This window comes from Rhinopithecus bieti, unplaced genomic scaffold (assembly GCF_001698545.2).
Source record: "Rhinopithecus bieti isolate Rb0 unplaced genomic scaffold, ASM169854v2 scaffold_65, whole genome shotgun sequence".
Lineage (NCBI taxonomy): Eukaryota > Metazoa > Chordata > Mammalia > Primates > Cercopithecidae > Rhinopithecus > Rhinopithecus bieti.
This window is the reverse complement of record NW_016803344.1, coordinates 5726247-5751544: the sequence shown is the minus strand read 5'-3', so window position 1 is coordinate 5751544 and position 25298 is coordinate 5726247. Positions and strand designations below refer to the sequence as shown.

Sequence of the window (25298 nt, the reverse complement as noted above, 5' to 3'; positions counted from 1 at the left end):
AAAAAAAAAAAAAAAAAAAAAAAGAATATTTTAGACCCAAGATTTAAAAAATCTGAGATGGGGCTGGGTGAGGTGGCTCACACCTGTAATACCAGCACTTTGGGAGGCTGAGGTGGGTGGATCACCTGAGCCCAGGAGTTTGAGGCCAGCCTGGTCAAAAGGGCGAAACGCCATCTCTATAAAAAATACAAAAATTGGCCGGGCGCGGTGGCTCAAGCCTGTAATCCCAGCACTTTTGGGAGGCCGAGACGGGCGGATCACAAGGTCAGGAGATCGAGACCATCCTGGCTAACAGTGAAACCCCGTCTCTACTAAAAAATACAAAAAAACGAGCCGGGCGAGGTGGCGGGCGCCTGTAGTCCCAGCTACTCGGGAGGCTGAGGCACGAGAATGGCGTAAACCCGGGAGGCGGAGCTTGCAGTGAGCTGAGATCCGGCCACTGCACTCCAGCCCGGGCGACAGAGCGAGACTCCGTCTCAAAAAAAAAAAAAATACAAAAATTAGCCGGGTGTGGTGGCGCACGCCTGTAGTTCCAGCTACTCAGGAGGCTGAGGTGGGAGGATCACCTGAGTCCGGGAGATCAAGGTTGCAGTGAGCCATGATCACGCTACTGCACGCCAGCCTGGACAACAGGGTGAGACCCTGTCTCAAAAAGAAAAAAATCTGAAATGTCTATGGATTACAAGTTTTTGAGGTGCAATTAGAGTTTATCATCACAGTAAAAAAAAAAATTCAATGATGACAGCAAAGAAGACATTTATGCAAAGAAAAAACTATTAATCATTGTCTCTGAGAATTTACTATTTTTTAAAATCAGTAAAAAATAAAATGTCTATTATTTATGTAATCTGAAAAGTACAGAATGTTTTAAAAGACTGTTCTAATAAAACTTTCAACTTTAAGCTGCCAAAAGAAGTCATAAGAATTCTGGTCTGATATAAGTCAGCTACTCAAGCTAGATTGAGGATGGGGGGGTGGGGAAAAGAATTGGAATCTGGCCTCAACTAAGAAATAGTAATATCTTTCTTTAAGAAATAGATACTGCTAAGGAAAGAGACCAGAGTTACTGAAGGAAATCCGAAAAAATTCTATGATGTGGTGTCGCCCAGGCTGGAGTGCAGTGGCCGGATCTCAGCTCACTACAAGCTCCGCCTCCCGGGTTCACGCCATTCTCCTGCCTCAGCCTCCCGAGTAGCTGGGATTACAGGCGCCCGCCACCTCACCCAGCTAGTTTTTTGTATTTTTTAGTAGAGACGGGGTTTCACCGTGTTAGCCAGGATGGTCTCGATCTCCTGACCTCGTGATCCGCCCGTCTCGGCCTCCCAAAGTGCTGGGATTACAGGCTTGAGCCACCGCGCCCGGCCAGTATTACTTTTATATTCAATCGTCTTTAGGTTTTGAGGAAAATAATAATGATAAGATATGGTCTGTGACCTATTCATAATCCAGAAGCTATAAGCCAGGCATAGTTGAAACTAAAATACAGAGGATGATAATTGTTCTATAATCAATAAATGCTATCAAATTAAAGGGAGAGAGACTGAGGTTTTCACTGCGTGACAGAAATACATACATGTCTGAGGAAAATCCAGTGACTCATTCTAGCTAGTACAAATGTTTCACATATAAAGACTTACAGGCCAGGTGGGGTGGCTCACACCTGTAATCTCTGCACTTTGGGAGGCCGAGGTGGGTGGATCATGAGGTCAGGAGTTCAAGATCAGCCTGGCCAAGGTGGTGAAACCACGTCTCTATTAAAAATGCAAAAATTAGCCAGGCGTGGTGGCGGGTGCCTATAACCCCAGCTACTTAGGAGGCTGAGACAGAGAACTGCTTGGGAGGTGGAGGTTGCAGTGAGCCGAGATTGCGCCACTGCACTCCAGCCTAGGCGACAGAGCGAGACTCTGTCTCCAAAAAAAAAAAACCCTACAAAGAGACCATATGTAGACAGAGGGTGAAGGGTCTTAGCTCATACTAAAGAAATTCTATGCCATAGTCTAAGAAAAGTACCTAAGGTTTTTGAGCAGGAATGAAACATATTGGATGGCATATTAAGAACATTAATCTGAAAGTGACACATGAAATGATTAGAGGAAGAAATAAAGACAGAGATATTAATTAACAATAGCAACAGAGGTATTAATAATTTACAATAGCAAACAAAGGATGTGAACAGACATTTCTCCAAAAAAGATACAAAAATGACCAATAAGCACATGAAAGGACAATACCACTAGCCATCAGAGCAGTACAAGCCAAAACCACAATGGGGAGCTGGGTAGGGTGGTGCATGCCTGTAGTCCCAGCTACCCAGAAGGCTGAGGTGGCAGGATCACTTCAGCCCAGAAGTTAGAGATTGCAGTGAGCCATGACTGCACCACTACACTCCAGCCTGGGTGACAGAGCAGACTGTCATCTGGTCTCAAAAAAAATACAAAAAATCAAAATTAAATAGACAAAACACACACACACACACACACACACACAGAGTAAAGTACTACTTCACACCCACTAGAATGGCTATCATAAAAAAAGATAACAATCACTGGCAAGAATGTAGAGAAATCGGAATCCTCATATATTGCTGGTGGAAATGCAAAACGGTGCAGCTGCTTTGAAAAATAATTGGGGCCCGCGCGGTGGCTCACGCCTGTAATCCCAACACATTGGGAGGCCAAGGCGGGTGGATCACCTGAGGTCAGGAGTTCGAGACTAGCCCAGCCAACATGGTGAAACCCCCACCTCTACTAAAAACACAAAATTAGCTGCGCATGGTTGTGCGTGCCTGTGGTTCCAGCTACTCAGAAGGCTGAGGCACGAGACTCACCTGAACCCAGGAGGCGAAGGTTGCAGTGAGCCGAGATCACGCCACTGCACTCCAACCTGGGCAACAGAGCAAAACTCTGTCTCAAAAAGAAAAAAAAAAGAAAAGAAAAGAAAAAGAAGAAGAAGAAGAAGAATTCGGAATTCCTCAAAATGCTAATAAATAAACATGGATTCCATATAACCTAGGAATTTCACTCTTAGGTATATACCCAAGAAAACTGAAAACATACATTCTCACAAAAACTTGTACACAAATGTTTATAGCATTTTCATAATATCCAAAAGTAGAAACAACCCAAACATCCCTCAACTGAAGAATGGATTTTTAAAATTTGGTATACTCATACAATAAAATATTATTTAGCAAAAAAAGGAATTAAGTAATGCTACATGCTACAACAAGGATGAACCTTGAAAACAGTCTGCTCAAGGAAGACACAAAAGGCCACACATTGTACAATTCCATTTATATGCAAGATCCAGAATAGGGAAATCTAGAGACAGAAAGATCAGGAGTTGCCTGGGTTTGTGGGTGGATGGGTTAAATGGAGAGTGATTGCTAATGAGTACAGGGCTTCTTTCTGGAAGGACAAAAATATTTTAAAGTTGATTGTGGTGATGGTCGCCCAACTCTGTGAATGTACTTTTGGGGTTCAGAAACTGATATCCCAAAATATGGTGCTTTGACTTGTTGAACTAAAGGAGTCTCTCAAGGTCTCTCTGACCCCTGCAGGTCCCCTCCCTCAATCTTCTTTCTCTCAAAGTACAGCATGAAGTTGTTTTCTGAAGTTCTCTTATCTGCCTAAGTCCAGATCCACCAAAGAAGGAAACAATTACAATTACCTTTGTTCCTTCCTTGAGTTTTCAATAACTAAACTTTTATAGCAGGAATATAAAGACGGAAGTTTTTTTTTTTTTGAGATGGAATCTTGCTCTGTCGCCCAGGCTGGAGTGCAATGGCATGATCTCGGCTCACTGCAACCTCTGCCTCCTAGGTTTAAGCGATTCTCCTGCCTCAGCCTCCCAAGTAGCTGGGATTACAGATGTGCACCACCACCACGTGCAGCTAGTTTTTTTTATGTTTAACAGAGACAGGGTTTCACCATGTTGGCCAGGCTGGTCTCAAACTCCTGACCTCAGGTGATCCGCCCACTTCAATCTCCCAAAGTACTGGGATTACAGGCGTGTCATCCCAATAAATGGGTAACCTGTAGGGGATATGAATTATATCTCAATAAAGCTGTTAATACAATAAAAAACAAACAAAATTAGCAACTACTCAGGTGCCCATGTTTAAGGAAAAAAAACTGTAAAATATCCAAGAATATTCTACAATAAAAATTACATATCTATATGTCTTCATTCATTCATTCAGCAAATATTAATTGAGCACCTGACATGTAACAGCCATTAAATATTTTGTTCTCTTAAGATTTTTTTTTTGAGACAGTCTCACCCTATCACCCAGGCTGGGGTGCAGTGGCGCAATCTCGGTTCATTGCAACCTCCACTTCCCAAGGTCAAGCTATTCTCATGCCTCAGCCTCCGAAGTAGCTGGGACAGCAGGCGTGCACCAATACGCCCAACTAATTTTGTATTCTCCATGTTGGCCTGGCTGGTGTCAAACTCCCGGCCTCAAGCGACCTGCCCACCTCAGCCTCCCAAAGTGCTGGGATTATAGGCATGGGCCACCATGCCCGGCCCTCTCAGGATTATTTTTTAATCATATGGGGAAAAATAAAGTAAAGCTGCCGATGCTTCTAAAACTTACCAGTGATCTGAAGCTGTGATTTCATGGTGAGGCTACCCATTGAACCAAGTTGTGATCCACTGTCAGACATACCACCAATAGGTTGGAAAACCTGAACATGGCAAAGGAGACACTGTAAACATCAAAAATTCCCATTAAAAACGTACGTACATAGTGCTAACCTGGCTATTACTGAAGACAGTGTAACAAAGGCCTTTACATTGCTCACAATTTTCAATTCTAGTCTTTATCCTACCTAACTTATTGGCAAAATCTGACATGGCTATTCATCCCCTTCTCCATGTTTTACTTTCTTCCTGTCAGTTCCCAAGATATATTCTCCAGGTTTGTGTCCTACCACACAGATTGTTCCTTCTCAGTATCCTCTGAAGATTCCTTTTCTTTTCTCCATTATCTTAACACTAACATATCCTAGAGCTTAGTTCTTGGTTCCCTCTTTTATCTACACTCATTCCCTTGAGGATATTACCCAGTCCCAACTAGGTAGGACTATAGGTGGGTGTCACCATGCTCGCCTAATTTTTTAAATTTTTGGTAGATATGGGATCTCACTATATTGCCCAGGCTAGTTTCAAACTCCTGGGCTCAAGTGATCCTCCCACCTTGACTTCCCAAAGTGCTGGATTACAGCGTGAGCCACCACACCTGGCCAAATTACCCATTTAGAAGTCAATGCTTGTTAGTACTACAGGGGCCAAGAGAAGACTTCCCCTTTGCGCCCAGTGAAGGTTCACTGAAAATCATCTGACAAAAGGCAGGCAGATAAATTTGAGAAAAGGCATACATAACTATTACCATGCATGAGTCGGGGTGGGATGGATCACAAAATGATCACCCCATCAAGCAATGGGGTACAGATGATTATAACCTGGAGGATACTATCTATCCAGATAGCTTTAAATATCATCTATATAATATGTCCCAAGCAATTTTATTTACTTATTTATTTTTTGGGAAAGACTCTCACTCTGTCACCCAAGCTGGGGTGTTCTGGAGCGCCTCCCGGGCTGGGGGGGTCCTTCTGCTTCAGCCTCCTGAGTTGCTGGGACCACTGGTGCACACCACCACTCCCGACCCAGGAGGTCAAGTCCACAGTGAGCTGTGATCACACCACTGTACTCCAGCCTGGGCAACAGAGGAAGACCCTACCTCAAAAAAGAAGAAATAAGATACAATAAAAAATAAAATTAAACTAAATATACTTGGCACTTTCTGTACTTTTGTAAGAAGTACACAAATACAGTAAGGCAAACAAAATGCCTTGAAACTGTAAACTCTGTCTTGAGTTTTATGCAAATTTAGGTTTCCGTTTAAAATTTAAATATAAAACAATTATGATGGCTTCTCATTTCTGCAAAAATGAAATGGAACAATAATTAATTCCTACTGAGATGAACCCTATAAAATCCAACCTACCTCATTCTGTGCTTACATACAAAAATGCTCGAAGCTAAAATTTGGTCTCAACCATAGGGACTAGCTCATTTTCTTGGCATAATACATATATTTTTTCCTTTACCTTGTTTATTTAAATTGCACTATTTCAGATGAGATGTTTTATAAACAAAATCTGCTAAAAGAATCATTTTATTTTAAATATGAAAGGTAAACAGCATAAAGTCATTAGTAGTCATCCAGAATATATTAAGAAATGAGATGTAACCTAAAAGCCTTTTAATACCATATTGCACAAGATATTATTCTGATTCAAATGGCTTGTTATGAGAAGGGTCCTCAAAGACATCATAACACATTATGTACACATATTACTTCCTCCTCAATATCCAAAAGCCTGTTTGTCATAGAACGACAATATCAAAAAAAGTAAATTAAGGGGCAATGAGAAAAGTCCAATATGTAGGTGCTGATATTCTGCATGATAAAGGTACTCATCTCCATCAACAGTCACTCATCTCCACTAATGATTTATTGCAAGAAAATGCCCTTTCTAATAGTACAGAATAAACTATTCTAAATATAAATTAACATTAACTACAAAGTTGCAAAAAATTTTAAATCTCTACAAAAATGAAGTATATTTTAAAACTAAAATTAACTTCATGTAGAAAAGATTAATGAAAGCATAGCCTGCAAATATTTTTAAGAACAATGACTCTCCAGATAATTACAGAGAATCATTATAGTAGAATTGTGAGGTGCTCTGCCAAAAACATGCTAGTAATTTCAATAATTTATGTACATATACATACTAGTTTTACATAACTAAAATTCACCGAGCATTTTAAATTCTTGAAAAGAATAAAAATTGCTATTTGCATAATATCAAAAAATTAGAAGCAACCTATATTATCAATTGGCATATTCATATGTTAAATAAATCACATATTCATACCACAGAACAGATTACTATGCAGGTATCAAAATAAGTAACTTATTAATGACTGAAATTGAAAGATCCCAAGAACATCTTTAAAGTTGCAGAATAGCATACATGAATTGGGGTGGGGTGGATCACAAAATGATCACCCCATCAGTATGTACAGTATGATATTATTTTTGCAAACTAAAACACTATATATTCCTATGAGTACAAATACTTGTAAATAAACACAGAAAAAGTATACATTCCATTGAGGAGGAGGGCACCTGTGTACTCAAGTAGGTGGTCACAGGGAACTGCAGTTTTGTATGTATTGTTTGAAGTTCTAGAAGTGAAACATGTATCATTGTTGACTTGTACAATTTTAAAAACAGCATAAAACAGAGTAGAAAAAACAGATAACCTACACTTCAAGTCCCATCCTCTTCCCTGAGAGCCAAACTCTTAGGTCTCTCTATTACTCATAACTGCATACATGGTTAAAATGACTAAATCTAAGCCGGGCACAGTGGCTCACTCCTGTAATCCCAGCACTCTGGGAGGCTGAGGTAGGCGGATCACCTGAGGTCAGGAGTTCGAGACCAGCCTGGCCAACATAGTGAAACCTCGTCTCTACTAAAAATACAAACATTAGCCAGGTACGGTGGCACACGCTTGTAATCCCAGCTACTTGGGAGGGTGAGGCGGGAGGATCATTGAACCTGGAAGGCTGAGATTGCAGTGAACCAACATCGTGCCACTACATTCCAGCCTGGGTGACAGAGCTAGACTTTGTCTCAAAAAAAAAGGAAAAAAGAAAAAAATTATTCTTGTTAATTCTGTACCATGTATTACAGGAGACATTATAGCATGGTAATTACGTATGCAAACTGTGAAGTCAGACAGATCTAGATAAACATTCCGGAACTGTTACTTTGTGAACTTGAGCAAATTACTGAATTTCTCTGAGCCACGCTGTCTTCATCCATAAATGTAGATAATGTATAATTTATAGTTTCATTGTAAAGACTGAGAGAGTATCTGTAGAATTAAAGACAGTTGTGGGAAAACTGCCTGTTGCATGGCAAGAGTGATGCCATCTTGAAGTGAAACTATCATGCTGACCAATTTTTTTTTTTTTTTTTGGAGACAGAGTCTCACTCTGTCACCCTGGCTGGATTGCAGGGGCACAGTCTTGGTTCACTGCAACCTCCACTTCCCAGGTTCAAGTGACTCTCCTGCCTTAGCCTCCCGAGTAGCTGGGACTACAGGCACCCGCAACCACACCTGGCTAATTTTTGTATTTTTAGTAGAGATGAGGTTTCACCATGTTGATCCACCCACCTAGGCCTCCCAAAGTGCTGGGATTACAGGCGTGAGCCACTGTACCTGGCCCTGACCAATGTTTGTTTCCTGCATACCAAGGTGTTCTTCAGTAAGGCCTTTAAACAATGCCTGTAACATAGATAACCCCTTATAAAGATGCTTATCTAACCTCCCCAGCGGTCAGAGTTTCAGTAAGAAAGTCCGAAGGCCCGGGCGCCTGGCGAGCTCAAGCCTGTTAATCTCCAGGCACTTTGTGGTGAGCCTGAGATCGTTTGGTGGGATTCACGGGAGGATCAGGAGCTCGAGACCATCCCTGTGGCGAAGCGACCGTGAAAACCCGTCGTGCTACTAAAAAAAATAATACAAAAAAGCACTAAGCCGGCGAGAGGGTGGCGGGCGCCTGTAATCCCAGCTATCTCGGAGGCTGAGGCAGGGAAAGATGGCGTATGTGTTGTGGGGTTGGGCAGGGGAGGAAATGGCGAAATCGCCGGGGGGGGCGCTCAGGGGTGGTGGGGGAGGCGGAAGATTCAGTCGTAGCTGAGATACGCCACTGCGACTCCAGCCTGGGCGACAGAGCGAGACTCCGTCTCAAATAGAAATAAATACAAAAGATAAAAAGATGAAAAGAAAGTCTGAAACATGACCACCTGCACATTACCCTAAAGGCTAGCTAAATAATGGACACCTTCTAGTAGTTGTAGGGATCTACTATCTCATGGCCAACCAAGACATCACTTCTGTTCCTAAGTTTCTATTGAATATGTTTTTCCAAGAAACTGGATTTCTTAGTCTCTTTCCCATTTGCTTGCTGTTAATCTTTTTCACCCTCAAGTGTTTCTCTTCTGTAGCATCTAGTCTGCAGTTTCATTTCCCACAGTCAAAATTAGTGACTAAAATCTGCATATTCTTACTGCATTGTTACTCACATAGAGAGAATGTCATCAATTTTTATAATTCTAATTACAGTTGGTTCTTGCCCAACAACTGGTTTGAACTGCACAGATCCACTTATATGCAGCCTTTTTTCAACCACACACAGATTGAGGCCAGGAGCAGTGGCTCATGCCCGTAATCCCTTTGGAAGGCTGAGCAGGGAGGGTCGCTTGAGCCCAGAAGGTTGAAACCAGTGTGGGGAACATAGTGAGACTTCATTTCTATTTAATTAAAAAATGTTAAAAAATAATAAAAAATAAAAATAAAAAACACCAACTGAAAATACAGTACTCATGGGATGTGAAATCCACGTATATGGAAAGGACTTTTCACATATGCAGGTTCCACAGGGCGTACTTCAGAGCATGCACTGATGTGGTTATATGTGGTGGTCCTAGAAGCAATCCCCACATATACCAAGGGATGATTGTATTTACATTATGGGTCTCTCTTAAATTTTCATTTTAAGTTCTAGGACAGCAAAAGTGCTCTTATCTTTATCTCTTGTTTTCTGTTATAAGGGGACTAAAGTGAAACTTTATGCATTATGTTTTCATTTGTTGCTTTTGTGTTATCTTCATAGATCTAGGAACAAAAAAAATTCTTTGTAACTTCACATTCATAATTAGAGACTCTTTTGAATAGGCTATTAGTGCTCTCATTTGGGGGAGAAATGTCAGACAGTGGTTAAGTTTTTTGGACCGTAATAGACACTTTTAAGCCTTTATATGTCTCGGTAAGAAAGATGTCCTAAATGCAAGTCCTTTTGAGGAGTTAGAGAAAACTTTGCCCTGAGTATCATAACTTTTTTGTGTTTGTTTATTGGTTGGACAGATATGTGAGAGCAAAATCCTGTCTCTACAAAAAATAAAAATAAATTAGCTGGATGTGGTGGCATGCGCCTGTTGTCCCAGTTAACTGGGAGGCTGAGGCACAAAGATCACCAGAGACCAGCAGGTAGAGGCTGCAGTGAGCTGTGATCAGGCCACTGCAATCCATCTTGGGTGACAGAGCAAGACCTCATCTCAAAAAAAAAGAAAAGAAAAGAAAAGTAAGCAAGCAAGATTTAAAAACAAACAAGCAAAAAACCAAACTAAAAGCCTTCAGAAGACCAGCCTGGGCAACACAGTGAGACCCCCATCTCTACAAAAAATTTAAAAATTAGCCAGGTGCAGGGGTGCATGCCTATAGTCCCAGCTACGTGGGAGGCCAAATTGGGAGTACCACTTGAACTCAGAAAGTTGAGGCAGCAGTGAACCATGACTGCACCTCTGCATTCCAGCCTGGGCAACACAGTGAGACTTTGTCTCCAAAAAAAGAAAAAAAAAAAAAAAGTCTTCACAAGTACAGTGGTATGCAATCTGTAGCTTTACGTAGCACTGTAAACCACTGTGACTAGAACAAATGAAGATATAGTTTGAATCTAAATCATGGCTGGGTGCTGTGGCTCATACCTGTAATCCCAGCACTTTGGGAGGCTGAGGTGGGCGGATCACAAGGTCAAGCGATCGAGACCATCCTGGCCAACATGGTGAAACCCTATCTCTACTAAAAATACAAAAATCATCCAGGCATGGTGGCAGGCACCTGTAATCCCAGCTACTCAGGAGGCTGAGGCAGGAGAACCGCTTGAACCCGAGAGGTGGAGGTTACAGTGAGCTGAGATCATGCCACTGCACTCCAGTCTGGGTGACAGAGCGAGACTCCATTTCAAAAAAAAAAAAAATCTAATAACAATATTTTAAAACTCTATTACCTATAAATCTGTCAGTTAAAAAGAAACTCAAAACAGGATCTTCTTTTTTTGAGACAGGGTCTTGCTCTGTTGCCTATGCTAGAGTGCAGTAGTATGATCAAGCTCACTGCAGCCTCAACCATCTGGGCTGAAACAATCCTCCTGCCTCAGCCTCCTGAGTAAATGAGACTAACAGCCACATACCACAGGCCCACCTAATTTTTTACAGGGAGACAGAGACAGGGTCTCACCATGTTGCCCAGGCTAGTCTCGAATTCCTGGGCTCAAGTAAGCGATCCTCCTGCCTTGGCCTCCCAAAGTGGTGGGATTACAAAGATAAGCCACTGTGCCCAGCTGGGTCAATACTTAGCACTTTATAATCTTTTTTTTTTTTTTTCAGACAGAGATTCACTCTGTCGCCCAGGCTGGAGTGCAGTGGCGCCATCTCCCCTCACTGCAACCTCCGCTTCCTGGGTTTAAGCAATTCTTCTGCCTCAGCCTCCCTAGTAGCTGGGATTACAGGCGTGCACGACATCCGGCTAATTTTTTTTGTATCTTTAGTAGAGATGGGGTTTTGCCATGTTGACCAGGCTGGTCTCGAATGCCTGACCTCAGGTGATCTGCCTGCCTTAGCCTCCCAAAGTGCTGAGATTACAGGTGTGACCCACCACGTCTGGCCTGGCCTATAAATCATTTATTTTGAGTAATGTTTACTGCTACACTAAAAAAATGTGACAGACAGAATGCCCAATGTAGAAAGAAGGTGCTAAAACACAGCCAGAGGTAAAATTAACCTTAACATCTTCCTGAAAAGGCAGTGGAAACAAAAATGTGGAAAGGGATAGACATACTTCAGAAGATTATTTCAGCAATATCTTGTCTCTTAACCAACAAACATTTATAGCCTTATTTTAAATATGTATCTTATTAATAGAGAAATTATTAAACAGGATATTATGAAATCTGCTTGGTTTATTTTCAAAATAACACATCCAACATAATCAGCTATTTTATAGGCCACATCTATTGTGACTTAGAAAACCTTTAAGTAATTTAATATAGCCCTATATTTTCTTAAAAGAATCCAACAAAATGACATCAGAAGACACAAAAAAACCAATATGGAGAAAAACTGCTTGTGGCAGAAAGTCCAGAGTTCAAAGAGCTAAAGTATACAGTGGTATTCAGAGAACTAAAACCTAATGAAGTCAAACTCTCAAATAATCTTACTGTAAAATACATAAGCATGTGTGGTAAATTAGAAATACATACTGAGTAGTATGTCTCCCTTGGACAGGGCCACTCTGCCATGTTCTCAAACCACTACTCAAGTGAAAAACTAGATCCCATTATTTAGGGGCACAGTAGCAAAGACTAGCTAGAAGGAACACAGGTACATTTTTAGATCCCATTCTCCACTAATAAACACAAAGGAGCTTAGCCAGTTGTGGTGGCAGGCGCCTGTAATCCCAGCTACTTGGAGGCTGAGAACTGCTTGATCCTGGGAGGCAGAGACCGTCATGAGCCGAGATCGCACCACTGCACTTCAGCCTGAGCGAGAGATCAAGACTCTGTCTCCAAAAAAAAAAAAAAAAAAGAGCTGACTTTGGTGTATGGGCTACTGAAGGTATTGGCAGAAGGAATACAAGTTTATTTAGATTGGAGCAGAGGGTAAATACCCATTTCCATAATTTAATTTCTCAGCAAAGCTAGTGGGAATAAACCCAAAACCCCTCATGCTAGGGAAAGTGGTTGCTTTCCTATTTACTAGAGAAAATTGACTTAACAAGGAGGTAGAATATGAACCATTATCCACACATAACAGTGACACTTTGGTTCTGAACATCACACAATGATCTCAGAACACTAAAAGCTCCTTTCCTATTTTCCAACCAAATATATCAATATGGATTCTAAAGCATATGCAAAAAAGGACAATTATATTATTCAAAGAGAAAAAGAGGAAGCTACAACTTTCAAGGTTCAACAGTATAAACACACAGTTTAAGGAAATTGGCACCAGGATCTAACTTTTAGCATTCATTTGCTGGTTTGAACTCTGTACCTAATATTCCAGAAGGTGCTTTCTTCCCCTTTCTGACAAACAGCTTTCTGACAAACACTTCAAAATTAACTATTATTACAAGTTGTTTCTAGCTTTGACTATTGCTAGAGTTTAAAGCATTTGCCACAATAAATATAAATATTGTTGTACTACTATAAGTTTTGTTCTCTTGCAAACAATGCTTGTGTGAAATTACACATCTAATTAAATATAATGTTGAATTTCCTGGCTCTAAGGAATCCTTGTTTCTGGCCAGAGGTGGTGATTCATGCCTGTAATTCCAGCACTTTGCAAGGCCGAGGTGAGCGGATCACCTAAGGTCAGGAGCTCGAGACCAGCCTGGACAACACGGTGACACTGTCTCTACTGAAAAAAAAAAAAAAAAATAGCTGGGCGTGGTGGCATGTGCCTACTGTAGTCCCAGCTCCTCGGTAGGCTGAGGCAGGAGAATGGCTTGAATCTGAGAGGCAGAGGTTACAGTGAGCTGAGATCACGTCACTGTACTCCAGCCTGAGCGACAGAGTGAGACTCAGTCTTAAAAAAAAAAAAAAATTTGTTTCTGACCATCTCTTAATATCCATACATTCTCAAAATATAAGACCCTAATAGCTGGGCACGGCGGCTCACGCCTGTAATCCCAACGCTTTGGGAGGCCGAGGCGGGTGGATCACGAGGTCAGGAGATCGAGACCAACCTGGCTAACACAGTGAAACTCCGTCTTTGCTAAAAATACAAAAAAAAAAATCAGCCAGGCGTGGTAGTGGGCACCTGTAGTCCCAGCTACTTGGGAGGCTGATGCAGGAGAATCACTTGAACCCAGGAGGCAGAGCTTGCAGTGAGCTGAGATCCCACCACTGCACTCCAGTCTGGGCGACAGAGTGAGACTCCGTCTCAAAAAAAAAAAAAAAAAGAAAAAAAAAAGACCCTAATATCCACTATGCCTCATCCTTCCAGCAAACTTTCCTCAGATCATTTATAAACATTATTTAAGAATTACAGGTGGCTGGGCACGGTGGCTCATGCCTGTAATCCCAGCACTTTGGGAAGCTGAGGCAGATGGATCACAAGGTCAGGAGTTCAAGACCAGCCCGGCCAAGATGGTCAAACCCCATCTCTACTAAAAATACAAAAATGAGCCGGACATGGTGGCACATGCCTGTAATCCCAGCTACTCAGGAGGCTGAGGCAGAGAATTGCTTGAACCCGGGAGACAGAGGTTGCAGTGAGACAAGATCGCGCCACTGCACTCCAGCCTGGGCAACAGAGTAAGACTCCGCCTCAAAAGAAAAGAAAAAGAATTACAGGCCTTGGCTCGTCCAACAATACTGGTTTTTACAACTAACTGATCACAAGAAGTTACAGATTTCTTTGTTCCTTCTCCACTCGCACTGCTTCACTTGACTTAAAAAAAAAAAGGTCAGACGCAGTGGCTCACGCCTGTATTCCAAGCACTTTGGGAGGCTGAGGCGGGCAGATCACCTGAGGTCAGGAGTTTGAGAGCAGTCTGACCAACATGAAGAAACCCCATCTCTACTATAAATAAAAAATTAGCCGGGTGCAGTGGCACATGTCTGTAATCCCAGATACTCGGGAGGCTGAGACAGGAGAATCACTTGAACACAGGAGGTGGAGGCTGCAATGAGCTGAGATTGTGCCATTGCACTGCAGCCCAGGCAACAAGAGTGAAAACTCCGTCTCAAAAAAAAAAAAAAAAAAAAAAAAAGAATTACAGACCAGTCCTGGTGGCTCATGCCTGTAATCCCAGCACTTTGGGAGGCTGAGGTGAAAGGATCGCTTGAGCCTAGGAGTTCTGAGACCAACCTGGCCAACACAGTGAAACCCCATTTCTATTTTATATATATATATAAAATAGCCGGGCACGGTGGCTCATCCCTGTAATTCCAGCACTTTGTGAGGCTGAGGCAGGCGGATCACCTGAGGTCGGGAGTTCGAGACCAGCCTGACCAACATGGAGAAACCCCATCTCTACTGATAATACAAAATTAGCTGGGAGTGGTGACACAGACCTGTAATCCCAGCTACTAAGGAGACTGAGGCAGAATTACTTGAACCTGGGGTGGCAGAGGTTGCAGGATGCTGAGATCACGCCACTGCACTCCAGCCTGGGTGACAAGGCGAGACTCCATCTCAAGAAAAGAAAAAAGAATTATCAAGTAAACTGGAAGTCAATACTGGGTTACTGAGTAATATGCATATGCACTTTATCAACAAAATTCATGCTTTGTCCTTAAAAGGAGCCAAAGAAGCATTGTTATTCAGATTGTGTCAAAAACCTAGAATAAAATGACACAAGTAAGAGCTTATATCCAAGAGCCCTCAATACTAGGAAGGGGAGAGGAATCAAATTACCACCTACCTATTAGGAAACAAATAGGATTATGAAAGCAAAGTCTATTCTACATTCCAATTTGAGTCTGTAGATTTTCACCTTAGTATTCTATCCCAAGATTAGCCCCTCCGATTAAATTCAAAAGGAAATAGAATAGAAATATTATTCTAAAGAAGGCAGAATACCACATACATCTTATTTGTTCTCACAGGTAAACAAATGGAAATCTAAGAAAGATTTATTGATTGCCCAGTAAGGCAAAGATTTTTGTAGATATGACACCAAATGTATAATTAATTAAAGAAAACAACTGAGAAATTGAGTGTTTTGAGTTTTTTTTTTTTTTTTTTTTTTTTGAGACAGGAATTTGCTCTGTTGACACGGCTAGGGTATAGTGGTGTGATCACGGCTCACTACACCCTGGAACTCCTGGGCTCAAGGGATCCTACTGCCTCATTCAATAGCTGGGACTACATATAGGAACACACGCCAGGCACGGTGGCTCACGTCTGTAATCTCAGCACTTTGGGAGGCCAAGGCGGACAGATCACAAGGCCAGGAGTTCGAAACCAGTCTGGCCAACATGGGAAACCCCGTCTCTACTAAAAATATAAAAAATTAGCCGGGCATGGTGGCGTGCGCCTGTAATCCCACCTACCCGGGAGGATGAGGCAGGAAAATCGCTTGAACTCAGGAGGCAGCGGTTGCAGTGAGCAGAGATTGCGCCATTGCACTCCAGACTGGGCTACAAAGCGAGACTCTATCTCAAAAAAAAAATTCGCCAGGCATGGTGGCACACACCTGTAGTCCCAGCAGGACAATCACTTGATCCTGGGAGGTGGAGGTTGCAGTAAGCTGAGATTGTGCCACCACACTCCAGCCTGGGCAAGAGAACAAGACTCCATCTCAAAAAACAAAACAAAACAAAACAAAAACACAGGCACACACCACCACATCCAGATAGTTGTTTTTTTGTTTTGTTTTGTTTTGTTTTTGTAGATATGGGGGTCTCACGTTGTTGGCCAGGCTGGTCTCCAACTCCTGGGCTCAAGTGATCCTCTCGCCTCAGCCTCCCAAACTGCTGAGATTACAGGCGCACGCCACCATGCCCAAACTTAAGTATGTCTTCCAAAGAGTTGAAGTTCCAGACAGGCACAGTGGCTCACACTGGTAATCCCAGCACTTCAGGAGGCCAAGGTGGGTAGATTACTCAAGACCAGGAGTTCCAGACCAGCCTGGCTGACATGGTGAAACTCTGTCTCTATTAAAAATACAAAAATTACCCAGGTGCAGTGACACAGACCTGTAATCCCAGCTACTCGGGAGGCTGAGGCAGGAGAACTCCTGCACCCAGGAGGTGGAGATTACAGTGAGTCACGATCGTGCCACTGCACTCCAGCCTGGGTGACAGAGTGAGACTCTGCCTCAAAAATAAATTTAAAAAGAGTCAAAGTTTCTAATTTTGATTGCATTCAACTTCTTGGGAAGGGCGTGGTGGCTCACACCTGTAATCACAGCACCTTAGGAGGCTAAGGCAGGAAAATCACCTGAGCCCAGGATTTCGACCAGCCTGGGCAACAATGTAAGACCCCATCTCTATTTTTGAAACAAAAGACATCATTAGAAAAATGGAAAGACAAGCAATAGGTTAGGAGATAAAATCTGCAAAACATGCATCTGATAAAGCAGTTGTATCCCGAATTTAAATAAACTCTTACAACTAAGACAAACAACCCAAGCAAAGTGGATTACCTAAGGCCAGAACAGAAGATGTGGCCCAAAACTAGTATCTCTAGCATAGTTCAATGTTAATTTCATGATTTGAAATCATAGTTCACAGCAAAAAAGATAACATTTAATTGCAGAACAAATGAAAACAAAAAATACGTCATTGCTGTACAGTCCTTCAAAAACTTACCAAAATATATACAATGGAATATTATTCAGCATTAAAAAGGAATAAAATTCTGACACATGGTACAACATGAAACCTGAAGACATTATGCTAAGTGAAATACACCAGACACAAAAGGACAAATATTGGCCGGGCCCAGTGGCTTATGCCTGTAATTCCAGCGGAGGCAGACGGATCACAAGGTCAAGAGATGGAGACGATCCTGGTCAACATCGTGAAACCCTGTCTCTATTAAAAATACAAAAATTAGCTGGGCGTGGTGGCGCACGCCTGTAGTTCCAGCTACTCAGGAGACTGAGGCAGGAGAATCGCTTGAACCTGGGAGGCAGAGGTTGCAGTGAGCTGAGATCCAGCCACTGCACTGCAGCCTGGGTGACACAGCAAGACTCCGCCTCAAAAAAAAAAAAAATGGGGGCTGGGCACAGTGGCTGACACCTGTAAACCCAGCACTTTGGGAGGCCGAGACGGGCAGATCACGAGGTCAGGAGATCAAGACCATCCTGGCTAACACAGTAAAATCCTGTCTCTACTAAAATTACAAAAAGAAATTAGCTGGGCATGGTGACGGGTGCCTGTAGTCCCAGCTACTCAGGAGGCTGAGGCAGGGGAATGGCATGAACCTGGGAGGCGGAGCTTGCAGTAAGCGGAGATCACGCCACTGCACTCCAGCCTGGGCGACAGAGCGAGACTCCGTCTCAAAAAAAAAAAAAAAGGACAAATATTGTGCGACTCCACTTTTACCATGAGGTGCCTAGAATAGCTGAATTCACAGAGACAGAAAACAGAATAGTAGTTACCAAGGCAGGGAGGAGGTGAAATGGAGAATTATTGTTTAATAGGTACAAGTTTCAGTTCCGGATGATGAAAAAGTTATAGAGACTGATAGTGGTAATGGTCGCATAACAAGGTAAATGTACTTAATGTCACTGAACTGAAGACTTAACAATATTTAAAATGGTAAATTGTATGTAATGCGTATTTTACCACAATAAAAAAAAAAACTAAGATAGATATTTTCCTAATTTTCTTTGTCCCTTAGAGATGAAAACGTCAATTTCTATATACAATCAACTAGCCAGGCAGAATGAACACACTTCATTCTCCATTCCCTTCCAAAACCTCAGAAAAAATGAAATAAAGGAATAACAAATATAAACCCCCAAGGGCAAAAACAAAGGGAGAGAAGATGATAGCAGAGAGATGCAAGCAACATTCTGGATAATGAAAAGCAGCAGCAGCAGGGTTCTGCACATTTCAATATATACAGAATATAGTTTTTAATTAAGACCTATAGTAAATATCTTTCCTCCAAAAAACTTAACAGAAAAAAATAATCTGTGTGTTTGCTTCAGCAGCACATATACTAAAACATTAGAACACAGAGGTTAGCATATCCTCTGAGCAAGGATAAGGTGAAAATTCACCAAGTTTTCCATATTTTTAGATAAATAAATAATCCAGAATCTTCTTTTGACTACTAACTGACTTTCCACAGAAGCAAATGCAGTTAATCTCTCTCTCACGTTATTTTCCTTCCCATTTCCAAAACAGAGCTATAATTAAATGAACCACCTAAAAATCCCTTTTAATTGCAGAACAAATGAATTCCAAAACTAGGTTAGACCATCCTTCAAAATAAAAGCAAAATGCCTTTTCATTAAATGAAATTTAGATTTAGCTCATTTGACCCTACTGCTGCATCTCTACGACAGAGGCAATTTTCCGTACTTTTAAAAGGCCCAGTTCAGTATTTTATTCATCCATGAGAAAACTTTGCTATATCTCAAATATTCTTTTTTTTAACATATCTTTTTTTTTTTTGAAGCGGAGTTTCTCTCATCACCCAGGCTGGAGAACAATGGCATGATCTCCGCTCGCTGCAGCCTCTGCCTCCTGGGTTCAGCAGTTCTCCAGCCTCAGCCCCCCAAGTATTTGGGATTACAGGCGTGCCACCACCACATCCGGCTAACTTTTTTGGTATTGTTAGTACAGACGGGGTTTCACCATGTTGGCCAGGCTGCTCTTGAACTCCTGACCTCAGGCGATCCTCCCGCCTTGGCCTCCCAAAGTGCTGGGATTACAGGCGTGAGCCACCGCGCCCAGCCTACATCTCTTTTTAATACATATCTCAGATATTCTTAATACTCAGACTATACCTAACACACTATTCACCTTACTTGCGAAAAAGACTATATAGTCTTTAAAATAATGACATTTTGTATTTGGCCAAGAATAAGGAATAACTTCCCCGGTATGTAAAAAACAAAAAATAAAAAAGTTTCATAAGTATAAACAGAACAAAATCTAAATCTTATTTAAAAAATAACATCCTAAAAATAATTTTCTCAGGTTATGTAGAACAAACATATTCCACCTTTCTACAACATTTATTGGTTTCTTCAAACATTCTGAATCATAATTTTTTTTTTTTTTTTTTTTTTGAGACAGGGTCTCACTCTGTTGCCTAGGCTGGAGTACTGTGGTACAATCACAGGTCAATCACTGCAGCCTTGACCTCCTGGGACCAGGTAATCCTCCCACCTCAGCCTCCTGGGTAGCTGGGACTACAGGCGCACACGCCACCATGCCCAGCTAATTTTTTGTGTTTTTCGTAGAGACAGGGTTTCTCCATGTTGCCCAGGCTGGACTCAAATACCTGGGCTCAAAGGATATGCCTGCCTTGAACTCTCAAAGTGCTGGCATTACAGGCGTGAGGCACCGCGCCCAGCCATATCAGTTATATCAAGTTTCTGCAGCTAAATTCTACATCGTTCTAAGAGCAAGCCATTTGTCATTGTTTCCAAACCTTGGTAAATATGAAAATTCAATGTATAAACTAAGGTCTAATGAAATACACCAGAGGTTAACCGAGATCACCAAAAACCCCAAACAAGAAATGTGATGAGCAATTGCACTACTTTGGTGGTTTTTCTTTTTGAGACAGGGTCTCGCTCTGTTGCTCAGGCTGAAGTGCAGCAGCTCGATCTTGGCTCACTGCAACCTCCGCCTCCCGGTTTCCAGCAATACTCATGCCTCAGCCTCCCAAGTAGCTAGGACTACAGGGGTGCGCCACCACGCCCGGCTAATTTTTTATATTTTTAGTAGGCACAAGGTTTCGCCATGTTGGCCAGGATGGTCTCAAACTCCAGCCTCAAGTGATCCACCCACCTCAGCCTCCCAAAGTGCTGGGATAACAGGTGTGAGCCACCATGCCTGACCTGGTTTTTCTTTCTATTCTACTTGTGCAAGCTGGGAAATCATGAGAATATGTACATAACCCATCAACAAGGAAACTGTTGGGACTGAGTAAGGGATAAAGCAAGATTCACAACATGAAAAGAGGAATATAGCCTGTACACAATATCTTCCCATATCCCAGTTTTTACAAAAGTTAGTAGAGAAAAAGCTTTCAAAACTGGCCCTCTTTGATGCAATCTTTTGTCTCTCATACAAGCTTTTCCCCCTTTATTTTCATTCCTACTGACACTTCCATAGCCTAGTCTCCCTGCCTCCAACCATAGTAAATACGACAGATCTCAATTTTGCCAAATAAATCTTCACAAAATACCATTTAATCCTATCAGCCAATAGGTCTCAAGGTTACTCAAAATAAGAGGCTTGACTCTATTCAACTTTTCAAAACTTTTGCCTGTTACCAGGCTCACACAAATATTCTAAAATTAAACTCCACCCCCTGAAGTCCATTCCTGCCTCTGTACCTTGGCATATTCTGAATAACTAAATAACCTCCCTCCTTCTATCTGCCTTAATAATTATTCTACGTACCTCTCATTCAGCACTAGACTGCTTTGAGGTCTTGAACTGTTTTATTTATTTATTTGTTTGTTTATTTATTTATTTTTGAGACAGGGTCTCACTCTGTTGCCCAGACTAGAGTGTAGTGACATGATATCAGTGCAGCGACATGAGCTCACTGTAGCCTCAACCTCCAGGGCTTAAGCAACCCTCACATTTCAGCTGGGACAACAGGCGCACATCACCTTCACACCTAATTTTTGTGGGGCTTTTTTGTAGAGACAGGGTTTCACCATGCTGCCCAGGCTGGTTTAATCTTTATGTGGGTAAGAACTTTCTTCTCAGATGGCAGAGACCATGGGTTATGCTGCAGAAAGTCAAGCCCCAGATCAGAGGCTGTAAAGCGGCAAGCCACAAGAAAAATTCTGCCCACAGTGGTAATTTGTTTGGCCCACAGTGTTTATACTATGAATTCATAAGTTGCCAACATTTAACAATAAAAATTTCTTACAAAATCTTGATTTCCAGCTTCTCTTTAGAAAAACTTCAAGATGTTCAGGCTGCACTTGGTCTGTACTCTCCCCGAGGTCAACAGTAAGCCAACACTGAATTGTACACTTTAAAACAGTGAATTTTGCCTCAATTTATTTGTTAACCTTCTGAAAACCTTCTTTTTAATTTTGAAAAATATGACGGGATCTCACTATGTTGCTCAAGCTGGTCTCAAACTCCAAGGCTCAAGCAATCCTATCACCTTGGCCTCCCAAAGTGCTGGGATTGTAGACGTGAGCCAGGGCAACTGGTAAAAAAAAAAAAAAAAAAAAAAAAAAAAAAACCAATACATTGTGAGTGTATTCCCAAGACCTTAAGTAGTATTTTTAAAATTATTTTTACTTGACAAAAAAAGTATATATTTATCATGTAAAACAGGTTTTATTTATTTATTGAAATAAAATAAAGATGGGGTCTCACTATGTTATCCAAGTTGGTCTCAAACTCCTGGCCTCAAGAGATCCTCCTGCCTTAGCCTCTCAAAGTGCCAGGATTATAGGCATGAGCCACCAAACCCAGCCTATAGCATGTTTTAAAATATGTACACATTGTGGAATGGCTAAATCGAGCTAAATAACATATACATAACCTCATATACTTACTTTTACCTCCATCAAAAGAAAAAAAAAAAGGCCAGGTGTGGTGGCTCACACCTGTAATCTCAGCATTTTGGGAGGCCGAGGCAGGTGGATCACCTGAGGTCGGGAGTTCAAGACCAGCCTGACCAACATGGAGAAACCCCATCTCTGCTAAAAATACAAAAAATTAGCCAGGGGTGGTGGTGCACACCTGCAATCTCATCTACTCCGGAGGTTGAGGCAGGAGAATTGCTTGAACCCAGGAGGCGGAGGTTGAGGGTGCAGTGAGTCAAGATCATGCCACTGCACTCCAGCCTGGGCAACAAAAGTGAAACTCTGTCTCAAAAAAACAAAAAAAAATTGTAAGCCAAAGCTGCTTTAACAGCTGCTCCCTTGGAGGGGCATGAATTCCCTAGTTCACTTAAAGTCCCAATCCGATATATCATTACTTACTAAATCTTCATCCAGCCCTTGCAGATATTTAAATTTACAATGCTCAGCCTAAATAGGTTTACTGAATGACTAATGAACTCAGATCATAACTTTAAGAAAGATAAGGTTGATGGTAATGATGATAATGAAAACAACAATATTTATTTATTTATTTATTTATTTTTTGAAACGGAGTCTCGCTCTGTCACCCAGGCTGGAGTGCAGTGGCCGGATCTCGGCTCACTGCAAGCTCCGCCTCCCGGGTTCACGCCATTCTCCTGCCTCAGCCTCCTGAGTAGCTGGGACTACAGGCGCCTGCCACCTCGCCCGGCTAGTTTTTTGTATTTTTTAGTAGAGACGGGATTTCACCGTGTTAGCCAGGATGGTCTCGATCTCCTGACCTCATGATCCGCCCGTCTCGGCCTCCCAAAGCGCTGGGATTACAGGCTTGAGCCACCGCGCCCGGCACAACAATAATAACTAACACTTCACACTGTGAGCCAAGTCTTGTTGAAGCAGAAACACATAATACCTATGTATATATATATATGCTATTACCACTCCCAATTTACAGATGAGAAAACTAAGGCACAAAGAAGTTAGGCAAGTTGGCCAAGATCATACCACCAATATACAGTAGAATCAAAATTCAAAATCAACCTAACTCCCGTAAATACTGTTAACTCCTACAATATAATCCTTTAGACTACAATCCTTTCCTCTGTGACCAACTGAATTTGATTCTCTGAAAAAATAATCAAGACAAAATTGTAGAACCTACTCTTTCTTTGCACGAATGAATAACAAGCAAACCAAAGTTCACCTAAATGCTGATGGTTATTTCTGGAGCTTATCTTGTCTTAAAAAAATAAAAAGTCCATCCTGGCCAACATGGTGAAACCTCCTCTCTACTAAAATACAAAAAATTAGACAGGCGTGTTGGTGGGCCCCTATAGTCCCTGCTACATGGGATACTGAGGCAGGATAATCGCTTTAACCTGGGAGGCGGAGCTCACACTCAGCCGAGATTGCGCCACTGCACTCCAGCCTGGCGACAAAGCAAGACTCTGTCTAAAAAAAAAAAGTTATCTTGTGACAAAGAAAAGGTTGTAGAATCCAGTAAAATAATAAACATTTTCTCAGAAAACAAGCAAGTTATTAGATATTTCTGGAGTGAGTTAAGCTCAATATGTAGATGAATTCTTAACCTATAAGTGACGACACAGTATTAAAATTCTTCTGTTTCCTGGGACAGAAGGATAGATCTATTAGGGTAAGCAATTTCCAGACATGGAAAAAAAAAAATGCGAGTTGTTGGAGGGCAGAGATTGCTTTTTCACCATGAGTCCCTGTGATGTCTAGCATAGAGCAGCACTCAGAATACATTCAATTATGTTAGGCCAGGCACCTATAATCCCAGTACTCTGGGAGGCCAAGGCAGGCGGATCACCTGAGGTCAGGAGTTCCAGCCTGGCCAACACGGTGAAACCCCGTCTCTAGTAAAAACATAAAAATTAGCAGGCCGTGGTGGCAGGGACCTGTAATCCCAGCTACCCAGGAGGCTGAGGCAGGAGAATGGCTTGAACCCAGGAGGTTGCAGTGAGCCAAGATTACGCCACTGCACTCCAGCCTAGGTGAGAACAAGACTCCGTCTCAAAAAAAAAAAAAAAAAAAAAAATACATTTGGCCAGGCTCAGTGGCTTATGCCTATAATCCAGAACTTTGGGAGGCTGAAGCAGGTGGATTGTTTGAGGTCAGGAGTTCAAGACCAGCCTCACTAACATGGTAAAACTCTATCTCTAGTAAAAATACAAAATTAGCTGGGCGCAGAGGCACATGCCTGTAATCCCAGCTACTTAGGAGGCTCAGGCAGGAGAACTGCTTGAACCCATGGGATGGAGGTTGCAGTGAGCTGAGATTACACCATTGCACTCCAGCCTGGGCAACAAGAGCAAAACTCCGTCTCAACAACAACAAAAAAAAACACAAACAAAAAAAAGAATACATTCAATTATGTTAAAGGAACCAAAAAATATGAACTTAATTTCTTAAATTGCAATACAATGAAACTCTTATGACATTTATCATCTTCCTTTTTATAATAATCAATCACTGGCAAGGGAGTTTGTTTTCCAGACAAAATCCTTAAACCAGGAGTTTTATATTTGAGTACCCCTTGGAACCTAGCACAACAGCAGCTCAACAGATCCTTGTCAAATATTACAAACTTAAACTTTCCATACTTACGTTTCCTACAGGTCTCTCTTGGTGCCAGTGTTTAAAGTAGAACTTAAAATGCCGGGTGCGGTGGCTCACGCCTGTAATCCCAGCACTTTGGGAGGCCGAGGCGGGTAGATCACGAGGTCAGGAGATCGAGACCATCCTGGCTAACACGGTGAAACCCCGTCTCTACTAAAAATACAAAAAATTAACCAGGCATGGTGGTGGATGCCAGTAATCCCAGCTACTCGGGAGGCTGAGGCAGAAGAATCACTTGAACCTGGGAGGCGGAGGTTGCAATGAGCCGAGATTGCGCCACTGCACTCCAGCTTGGGTGACAGAGTGAGGCTCCGTCTCAAAAAAAAAAAAAAAAAGTAGAACTTAAAATAACATGATTTGTCATTTATTAAGCATCGGATATTATGAAGCCTTTTTTTCTCTTTTTTTTTTTTTTTTTTTGAGACAGAGTATCACTCTGTCGCCCAGGCTGGAGTACAAGTGGCATGATCTCGGCTCACT

The 25298-nt window shown here is 41.9% G+C and overlaps 1 protein-coding gene across 6 annotated transcripts in view; it reads right to left on the bottom strand.

Moving 5' to 3' along the window:
- Positions 1–25298, bottom strand: part of ITCH (itchy E3 ubiquitin protein ligase) — a 136481-nt gene that overhangs the window by 102259 nt on the left and 8924 nt on the right. For 2 of the 6 annotated variants that reach the window (XM_017878612.1, XM_017878645.1), the window contains exon 3: positions 4598–4688. In XM_017878612.1, the coding sequence (XP_017734101.1) occupies positions 4598–4667 (70 nt within the window). In that variant the 5' untranslated portion in view covers positions 4668–4688. Of the gene's footprint in view, positions 1–4597; positions 4710–5536; positions 5684–24806; positions 24935–25298 lie in introns of those variants that run through there. The other 4 variants (XM_017878625.1, XM_017878641.1, XM_017878633.1 and 1 more) reach the window with 4 other exon arrangements.